At 39.6% G+C, this 10,551-nt stretch overlaps 1 protein-coding gene across 2 annotated transcripts in view; it reads left to right on the forward strand.

The window, feature by feature from the left end:
* SPTLC2 (serine palmitoyltransferase long chain base subunit 2) overlaps nt 1–10,174 on the forward strand; it is a 77,474-nt gene extending 67,300 nt beyond the window's left edge. The window contains exons 12-13 of one of the 2 annotated variants that reach the window (XR_011679155.1): nt 4,148–5,013; nt 7,340–10,174. Coding sequence is in view for 1 of the 2 variants with exons in the window: in XM_071426728.1 (XP_071282829.1) it covers nt 4,148–4,267 (120 nt within the window). In the remaining variant the exon portion in view is untranslated. Of the gene's footprint in view, nt 1–4,147 lie in introns of both variants that reach the window. The other variant, XM_071426728.1, reaches the window with a different exon arrangement.
* The last annotated feature ends 377 nt before the right edge of the window (nt 10,175–10,551 follow it).

A 10,551-nucleotide genomic window follows, 5' to 3' on the forward strand; every position in this document is an offset into this window, starting at 1 on the left:
ACAGTCTCAAAGAGCAGAGGTGTCCAGGACAGTTAATTGACTTTTCCTCCCCACTCCTTCCCTGAAGAACGATCTATCCTGATTTAAAGGAGAGGAAATGTGGTGGGAAGCCTGCATGGATGAACAAACCAACAAAAATATATCATGAGAGTGTGTAAGAGATGCAGGCACAGACAGGTGACCAGGGATGGGGTCAGGAAAACCAAAGCTCACCTGGAAGTCAGTCTATCAAAGGACATCAAATGCAGCAGGCAGAGCTTTTATGGGGCATTAGTAGCAAGAGAAAGAGTAGAGAAAATGTGGAGGACTGATGCTGAATGGCACAGGAAAATCAGGTGAGAAATGCATGCAAGAGGCAAGGGTACTCAGTGCCTTTGTTGTCTCAGTCTCCTGGTGAGACTTAGGAATCCTGAGACCGTGAGATTAGTGGAAAAGTATGGAGCAGTAAAGACTTACCTTTGGTGTGAAGGAGGCTCCAGTAAGGGAACATTTAAACAAAATCAACATGCACCAGTCCATGGGACCTGATGAGCTACATCCACAAGTGTTGAGGGAGTTGGCTGTCACTGCAAAGCCACTCTTGATTATCATGTTTGGAGAAAGAGTTCATGGTGGCTGGGGATGGCTCCTGAGAACTGGAAGACAGCCAATGTCACCTTCTTCTTGAAGAAGGGCAAAAAAGTGTAAGGAACTGCAGGTTGAAAAGCCTTGCCTTTATCTTGAGAAGATTGTAGAGAAAAAAAACTTGAAACTATTTTTGAACATTTTGTGGACAAGGTGATTGGGAGTAGTCACAGAGTAAGGAAGGGGAAATCATGCCCCATGTCCAAATATGATCAGGTGGTAACACTTCAATATGTGAACAGCAAATAAAATATCTAACAGATAATTACTAATGTCTTATAAGAAAAAGGACTCCGCCTTTTCCCACTTGATTGCTACAGAACTTACATACAAATCAACAGCTTAAAATTAAATTTAATTTCTGTTAAAAAAATAGTAAGGTAGTGTGTGGTGTGAGCAGTTTTGTAATCTATGTGTAGTGTCATTGAGTAGTATCACCCTGCCGTGTATCTGCAGTGCTGTACTTGCTGCTCCTGAGTTGTTTCTGCTTGTGAGAGATTCCCTAACACTCCAACAATAGACTGCTTAAGGAATTCCTTCCCAGCTACTTGTCCTGCTACTCTTCCCTTAAATATCTCAATTTAGTTGTTTCTGTTCCAAATAAAGGTTTGGAACCAGTACTTTCAGAGAAGACCTCTCCTTTGCTTCCTTTTGCCCTGTATAAAATAAATAGTATTAGACTTGGCTCATAGTGTGGTACTAGACCTGAGTTCATTGACACAAATGAGGGAGCAGTAACTTCTGGGACAGGTGGGCGTGGAGTGGGGATGAATGGTTAAGAGATGGGAGGAAGGAAAATAAAGGAAACTGAAGTCTCTGAAATAATACTGTTGCAAATTGACATACTCTTTCTAAATAATATTGCATAATTGGCATACTCTTTCTAAAACTGAAACTGTACAAACTTGATGTGCAGGCACTACCTGAGCAGTTGTGCAATTTTACAGTTGGTTAGGTTCTTGGTCTTCTCTTTTATTGACTAGCTGGGGCCTTTGCCATAATAAGCTGCTTTTGTAGGGTCTGTATAAATACCACATTTGCGCTCTTCCAAAATCTATCTGTAACTTTTATTACTCTGCTTTAAAAACCTCTTTTCCTGTCAATTCCTTCTGCATTTTCCAAAAAATGTTTTAAATTTTGTGCACTTAACGTAAGATTCATTGCTAGAGTACCTCTGTAAGTGTTAAATGTACTAAATTGAGGAAATGCTTGTTCAATATATTAGAGCTTGTCTGCTAAGAAAATTAATCCAGAGCAAAATGAAGTGTGAATTTTGAAGTGAATGAAGAAATCCTGATTTAGCTCAGTATGCGGAGGCTTTTTTCCAAGTTAGCATAACCCCCTTTATGGTTCAAAATAGCTGCATGCTCAAAACCCAGAACATTGGCAAGAAGAGTTAATAAGGAGCAAGTCTTTGTGTCAGTGACTTTGTGCAGTGTTTTCTTGTGATGCAGTGAAAAGGGATTGATTTCAGGCAGCTAATCATTAAGGCAGACCTCATGTCTAATCCCTCTTGCTAACTGTGGCAGCAATATCCAGGAGGAGGAAGAACTAAAATGAATGGACTTGGGGAGAGCTGGCAGACAGCTTCTTCAAGTCACCAACAGAGGAGACAACTTGGTATCCCATCTGTGTATTCATGGATGCTAACTAGGGCTCTTGTGGTATTTTTTTAAACAAAACTTAACCAGGTTTGAAGCATAGCGAAGAGAGGCTTCTCTTGCAAATAATAATATTTGTAATGCTTCCTTGTTCTTATTAAATACACCCACACAATGAGGAACAGTACTTAGTTAAAATTTTAACTGTTTTATGTAAATAAAACTTCCTTGCCTAAAAATATTTGGCTTAGGATCAGAGTGGAGTCCCTCATAACCTGCATCGCTGTGGGCTGTGCTTTCTTTTCAGTGATGAAAAATACATTACACTCTCCTAAAGTCAGAGTACACCAATGCCATTTCCTTTGTAGTCTTTGCTGGTCACATGGTCCTTTTTGTTTTAAATTAATAAAATCCTAAATCTGCATTCAAGAATAACAGTTAACATACTCTTTCAACAGAAATTCGGCTTTAAATTGCTTCCATATGGATCTTTACTTAAGGCTCTGGCAGACTGTGCCCACACTTTGTTTTGTTTTGTTTTTACCGAGGTCCAGCTTCTGGGTTTGTCATTCCCCCAGATTTTAGAGTGCAGAGGTTTTTGCTGCCAGATATAACAAGCATGAAGGGCCATTGTTTAAAGAAACAAAAACTTGAACTATCCATCTAGGAAGAAAAAACATGTAGAGCTGTTAACCCCCATCTTCCAACTGTCCTCAAGAGACAAGCATTTGACGCAGATTGGAGCATCAGTGTTGAATTAGTGACATTCTGAAGCAATGCTGAATGTACCTATCTCAATAAATTTACAATTCAAGGCAGCAAAGAATGCCAACCTTTGAATTAAAAAAAAATCATATTGGACTTGAAAGTGATCTTCTGAATCAATTTTTGTCATTTGCCTCTATAAAATAACTAGCATCACGTGCTATCACAGATTTGTCTGCAGCAACTGATTTATTTTGTAGTTTGCTCTAGGAGTGTTCTGTAGAGAAATGAAGTTTAGGATTTGGCTTTTAACAGACCTATTGTGTGTGGACAGATGTCTTATCAGAGATTGCAACATAATGGAAGTATGATTAACTGAGCTGGGACTTCCCTCATTTCTTACGCAAGCAGATGTTTGATCTCTGGTAAACTTCATAATATTTGAGTTCAGGTCAAAATGGTGAAAGGCTGTGCTAATTCAGTAGAATGTTCTGGGCCATCGGTTGCTTGAATGCAGCATTTGTGGCAACTTCAGTGGGACTTGCTTTCCAAGGAGAAAATGCTTAGGGCCCTGCCCAGAATAACTTTTTATTTTTCTTTCCTTGGATTGTCCGGCAAAAATCTCCTGTTGTTTATGACACACAGCTTTCATCTGTAGTTGTATATGGACAATGCAAATTAACCAAATGTAGATATAACAAATGCATCTATTGAACTTGTTAGCTCACTATTATAGTTTCCAATAGTTTGTCTTTCCTATTTTGCAATTTGAAAAATACAGATCAGTTTTGGTAACAAAGGTTGCTTTCAAATTGAATGATACACAAGGAGGAGTCAAACCTCAAACAAAATGTAAATTTTTTTTTCTATTTTAGCTTCATTACCTCCACAAAGGGAAGAACATTATTCTGTTTTTCTATCTACAAATAGTCATGGGGTTTGCTGGATATTATAATCCTGTTTTGGATCTGGAGTAGTCAGGTGGATGCACAGGCACTCTCAGTTAAGTGACCAGTGCTGTTTATGTGGTCTCAAAATTTCTGAATTCTAAAATGAAAAAAAAAAATCCTATGCACTTCTGAAGGTACCGGCTTCTAGCAGAGTAAAATCTCAAGTAAAATGGCTGCCAGAGTAGTCTGCATAGGCATGCATAAAGGAACATGTGTGGATAACTTGCATCTGTCTCCTCTGCTGATCTACTGTGATCTCTTTGTCAGGCTTTAAAAGAAATCAATGAAGTTGGGGACCTTTTGCAACTGAAATATTCCCGTCGCCGTTTGGTACCGCTCTTGGACCGGCCGTTTGATGAGACCACATATGAAGAAACAGAAGACTGAGCTCCCTCCATGTGCCTCAGAGGGAGGGACACACCCCAGGGGACACTCCGTGGCACACAGGCCACAGCATCCGTGAACAACACACTTATGACTGCTTAGTATAAGAGACATTTCCTCACAATACTGAAGTGGCCACATCAGCTCTAAATGGCATTTTGTAAATAGGGAGAGGAGAAAAAAATTCTTTGATTTCTGTGTCTTCAGGGTCTGGCCCTAGAGGTGCTTGGCTTTATTTTTTTCTTGTTGCTTTTTTTTTATTTATTTGTCTCAATGAGTTCACAGCAACCTAAGTTGGCTGTGGCTGATCAGTTCAGACTTTGTATGCACCATTAGCCTCCCAAATGCTGGCTGAGATGTTGTGAGCATGTGTGACGCTGGCATGGCAGCATTTTCAGTGTCACTGCTAGGTGTCTGATCTTCCCAATTAGGAATGAGCTGACCTGTCTGTTTCTGGAGACTTCCTAGAGAAACTGTTGATTGCTAACTTTGACATATTTAACAAGATGGATAATCAACCAAAGTTGTTTTTTTTTTCATTTGCAGTTACTTATGTTTAAAACTTGAATTTAGCCTTTTTAAAATAAATGTGTTGTTGACATGTCGCTGACAGGACCATTGTTCCCAAACATTACTTAGTTTTGTAAGCCACGGGCAGAAGGACTTCTGGAACTGTAGCCTCTTTTCCTTCCCAGAATGGATACCAGATTGTCTCCTGGTTTTGACTCTAATTGTCCTTTTGATAGAGGGTAAGTGATGGAGAGGGGTTTGTTTTTAATACTTCTGTTAAAAAAAAAAAAGAAAAAATATGGGTTGTATATGTGTTGCTTTCTCATCTTCAGGTTAGTTTCTCTTGCTTTGGAATTATCATAAAGTCATGAAGAAGTCGCTAAGTCCTAGAAGGGAGCCTTTGGGTTTAAACAAACTAGAGCAAGTCTCATGGTTAGTCTTAAGACGAAGCCTCCTCAATAAGCAGGCCTATACAAGGAGTGATGATTAGGAGAACCATCTATTTCATGCAAATTGTGAAAGACTGCTGCCCTTTGCTATGCTAGCTCTCTGTTTCGTGTCATCTGTGAGGTGTTCTTCACTGGCCCTGTTAGGCATATGGATAGCTTGAATCTTGCAGTCATACATTACATTTTGGCTGGCCAGCAAAGTCCCCATTGGCAGCTGCTGCATATCTGTAGGTCTTCCCTGAAGAGAGAGAATGTCCTCACAATTGCATTTAGTTTGATATCTTTATTCTTTTGTACTTCTGTTACTTTCTGATCAACACTGTTCAAATGAGTGTTCTCTGAGCCAGTTGCTGTTTGGAGTTTCCCTCTGTTTCAAATAGATGCCTTTGCTCTAACACACCTTAGAACTGGTCTGCTACTTAGTCTTTACATCTTGAATTCTTTCAGTGAACAGAATGGATCAACAAAAAGGTACCAAGAATTTTAAATGAGTCTATTGCAGTATAGTTTGTTTCTGTATTTTATATTTAGACATACATGATTTCTGCAAATATAGTAAAATGTTAACAGTGTGCCAGTTGGGTTGGGCCAGCTCTTCAGTTTGGGTTGGCAAAATACTTTTTGCAGGTTACTAGGGTTTTAGAAACAGACTGATCATCATAATACTAAAGCAGAGAGCAACTCAAAGCTCTTTGTGTGGTGCTGAAAAAAAAATTCTTTTAAAGTTCTTTAATGTTCACTCTGCAACTAACAGGGAGGGAGTATTTTGGCCACTAGAACCAAGCAGTTCTGCAAATACATGTGGTGAGTTAAAGGAGAATTGGTTTCTATTTTATAGACTATCTAACTTCATGCATTTATAGATCTTGTTACATTTTAATGTAATGGAACTTCAAAACACTGGTTTACCATTGAATTTCAGAAATTTCATTATATGAGAAGAACTGAAATTGACTGTTTGAAAATAGGTCCAGTTAACTGTTTCTGTCTAAGTCCATTAATGTTGGTTGGCTCTTCTTCTGGAGCTGAGTGAGTGCAGAATCTGAGAAGTCTGTATGTGCAGCTTGGATAGCTATGAAATAGTCTCATGTGTTCAGGCAGAGTTAATAAACAGCAGTTAGCTGAGCTTACTTTCTCACCCATGTTCTGCCCAGGACTAGCTCTAACATTCCAGCAGATTACCTGCTTTCTGACTTCAAGAAGCTTTACTGATTTTTTTTCCCTCTGGATTGTACTAGGGAACAAGAGGAGGTTAGTACAGGAAGCCCTGACATGAGCCCTGATCCTATTAACTTGATCATGAAATAGTCTAAGAGCAGACAAACTGATCAATTTAAAGGCTTGGATCAGTAGGTAGCTGGTTTTAAGCATTCACAAATGCACAGTGTGTTTGTCTGCTGCATAGCCAACTCAGTTTAGAAACTGGGAAGTATTAGTTTAGAAGTGGGTTATCATAGATTCTACAAGTGTTGAATATCAACCTTGTCTCTAGGAATCAGTTTTAGAGCAGCTTTTCTTTGGAAGGGAGAAAAGTATCTGGAAAAATATTCACAATATAGATAAATCCTCTGTAATACTTCTGAAATAGTGTTCAAAAATTACTAGTGTCCATTTGGTTTCTAGTTGCATTTGTTGAGGAAATTATGTTCAAGCTTCTGCCTTTTAGTATCTGTCTGCTGTGTCACGCTGTCTGCATATAACTTTGAATTTTGAGTTGCAAAGGCACCTCAGAAATAATTCTGGCAGTTAGCATTTGCAAAGTATTTGGTTACATTTCAGTCTTGCCATATCCTTTTTGGAAAGCAAACCCCCCCCACTCCTCTCTGAGGCCTTTTTTTCAAGAGAAGCTGTTTTCCCAAAGTTTGGTAAAAACTATGAAACCTCTTGAAACTGCTTCTGAAAAAGTAAGAGTTAAGCCCAGATTTCACACTTTTAATTCAGTAATTCACTGAGCTTGAAAGCCAAGAAAACCTTTTTGCATCTACTGAAAAAACTCCAGTAAGGGTTTGTGCTAGGCAAATCTACAGCATGTATGCTGTCACAGTATGTGTAGGATGGATTGCTGCTTTGATATTTATGTACTGACCAGAAATCTGTCTCCTTTTTCTCCTGGCAGTAGAAATGAATGAAAGAACCAATCTTGAGAGATCACAAAGGAGGAAAAGCTGCTTAAGAAATAAAACTTCAGTCCCTGCCAACTTTTCAGAGACATTCTAATTGAAAATGACTCCTGGTATTTCTTAAGAGATGCAAAATTGAAAAGAAAATGAAGGCTGCTTTTGAACAAAGGATTTTACTCAGTACTGTATATTGGCTAAACTTACTCATAAATATACAATAGTTACCTTCCCAGTACCTCTCTGAAGAACTAAGCAAGCAAGTTTTTGCCTCTCTTGAGCAGAGTGAAGAGTTTAGAACCATTACTGTTTTTAAGGCTAATGGCTATATTCTTTCACTCGTAAGAAAATTGAGAAGCTCCTATTACCGAGCATCAGCAAGGAGTGGGAGATCTGCTTCTTGTTAGAAACTGGCTTTCCCAAGTAGATCTTTGTCTTAAGGAACCTCATTCATAGTTTTCCTTTAGTTCTTTGGCAGAAAAGAAACCATTTTTTTTGTGTCAGAATATTCAGGGCCTTCACTTTTGTTTTTTACACGATGCAAATTTTTGTATAGTATGTATATGGTTTATTTAGCTCTCTAGTTGCTCTATCTTTTCCCTTCTAAGTAGCATCCTTAATGAACAGTTCTGGTTCCTGAGTTATGGGTGTAGCAGTATGCTTCTGCTTTAGGCAAAGACTCAGGAGCGAGCTGACCAAACATCCAAAGGGATTGCATTACCCACCCTCCTCTTGCTGTTTCCTCAAAGAGTGCAGATGTGATACTCACTATCAGAGCTGCACCTTCACAAAGAATAGGCAAGGGAAATGTGCCCATAAAATCAGCAATTCTGTGCTGTGTGGATGAAGGACTGATACTGCAGAGATGAAGAAAAGGGGTAGTCAAATATTGCTTATTTTCAGCTGTACAGGGATCTTTCATGTGTACTTGAACAAGTATCCCTAAATCAGGAGTGCAGTTTTCAGTGCCTGAATGGACACTCCTCTAAAACTTTTCCACACCAAGTAAGTACTTCTTCTCCTTCTGTGCAAATTTTGATTTGTTTTCCTCTGAAAAACATTGACTTACAGCTGTTTGCTTGTTCAGAAGCCATGTTATCCATTCAGGGAGGTCATAGGAGAGGTTGGAAGAAAGCATGAACATGACTCTTCATTTCATCTAAGAGAAAACCTTGCAACACTGGATCTGGAGCACTATGCATGAGCCCCCTTGCTGCATCACAGAGAAAGAAACTTGTGGAAATGTATCCCAATATCCAGTGCTCACTCAGAATGTATGCAGTTTAAATATATTATTTTTACACTTTATATTCAGCCTATGAAAGTGTCAAGCATGCTGGGATCTGTGTGGATGGCATCTTCTGCATGGAGATTTGAGGCACCTGCAGTCTGTTCTGTTTTAGCACTAGTGAAGTGCTGAGCTGTTCAGGAGTGCTTAGTATGACCCCTTGGCAGGTGCATTGGTGGCTTTGGTACTGGACCTGACACCCAGGTGGCATTGGACCACTATTTGGGAAAAGCGAGTCATTTGACCTGCATAACCTGAACATGGTTTTAAAAGAAAAAAAAAATCTCCAATGCCATTCTGATGGCTTTGTATTCCTGTAAACATTCCCAGCCTTGCAGTTGTTCACCTGTTCAAGGATTCAGATGTAATACTAGAGCACAAACATAAAGTGTTTGTGTGAAGTATTGTGCTTTACCTTTCACTGAAAAGAGAAGCATTTTTTGCAGACATTGGAGCTGTTGTGCTTATATCCCCGAATGGGGCTGGGTGAAGCAGATGATGACTGTGGTGTGTGTTGAAGGCCTGAAACTGTGATTCTTGGTATGAAGAATTAAAATTAAGCCTGACCTTGAAGAATGCAGTGGATTTTACCCCACGGAAGAATACTTGGTGCTCTTAGTTAAGCAGTTTGCACTGCTGTTTTCTCGGGAGGGAGAGGTTTAAAACTCAGTTTGTGTGTGATCCTGGCTAGCAGCTGTTTAAGGGGATGTCTGTACATGGGAGCCAAAATAGTGCAGTTCTCTGCACCGATGTTCCTGTGCAGCTTACATAGTTCTGTGTACTCCCATCAGGAACTTGTTCCTGGGCTGCTCAAAGTGGGAGACTTACTGAGACAGTCAGGGACTTCAGAACCAGTGGCAGCTAGCAAATTCATTTCCTCAGCAGTAGGTGAACAGGTCTCACGTGAATATTCCAAGGCTTGGTGCCATTCCAAAAATACCCACAGTGAGGTGAAACATGCACCAAGCCATCTGACCTTTGTAAAGATTCTTTTTTATTTTTTTTGCCAAAGCTCATCCTATTCAGGCAGTATTTCTGCCACCCCCTAATGGTTTATTAAGCTTAATGCATCTCTAGCCTCCCAATCTTAACCTCAGACCCACTTGAGAGAGAACTGAGGAATGCTGGAGCCTGAGGCTTTAGGCAAGCAGCCCCAAAGCCAATGGTGGCCCACATTTCCACAAGCCCTGGGCAGAATTACCAAGTCACAGCACTTCATCTTAAATTGCACTGTATTCTTATGCCTCTGTGTTGCTATAATGTACATATATATTGGATTTTTTTGTAGATAAGACATTTTAGATAAAATTTTTAAATGGGCCCCCCCAAAAAATATTTTATGCCAGATGTCTAATTTTTTTTACACTTGTGATTAACATGAATATGGATGCTTTGTGGGCAGGGGAAAAAGATAAATGGATGGTACATTGGCTTTAAAAAGGTAACAATGCATGTTTAAAAAAAACCACTGGAGAAAAAATGCTTGGGGAAAAAATTCATTCAAATATATTCTGTTCTGCATAATAAAGACTTTAAAAAAATGCTATATCATGATTTTGGCACTTTTTTTCTTAATTAGGCTTTTCCCTATTAAGGAGACTGAACTCTCTTCTTTCCCAGTCCTTTTCCCACCCACCACCAAAATAAAAACCTCAAAAAAATTCAACACATGAGTTTTATACTGGAATGACTGGGTAACACCATCGCCTGTTTGAGAGCTCAGATCATTGTTCCCCTCTAGCCTTGTACTCTAGAGCCAGGAAACCTTGCATGAGAGATGGATGCTTATCTGGTTTTTGGCAGTCTCTGGTCCATCGTACAGCAGGAGCTTTGATGTGCAGTCTAGAAAAGCCGCTTCTGTTGTGGAAAGACGCCTGCAGTCGTAGCTGCTGTTCCTGATGTGCAGCACTCCCACGATGAGTG

The sequence above is a fragment of the Agelaius tricolor genome, unplaced genomic scaffold (assembly GCF_023055355.1).
Source record: "Agelaius tricolor isolate 1412-34295 unplaced genomic scaffold, bAgeTri1.0.p SCAF_5, whole genome shotgun sequence".
NCBI lineage: Eukaryota > Metazoa > Chordata > Aves > Passeriformes > Icteridae > Agelaius > Agelaius tricolor.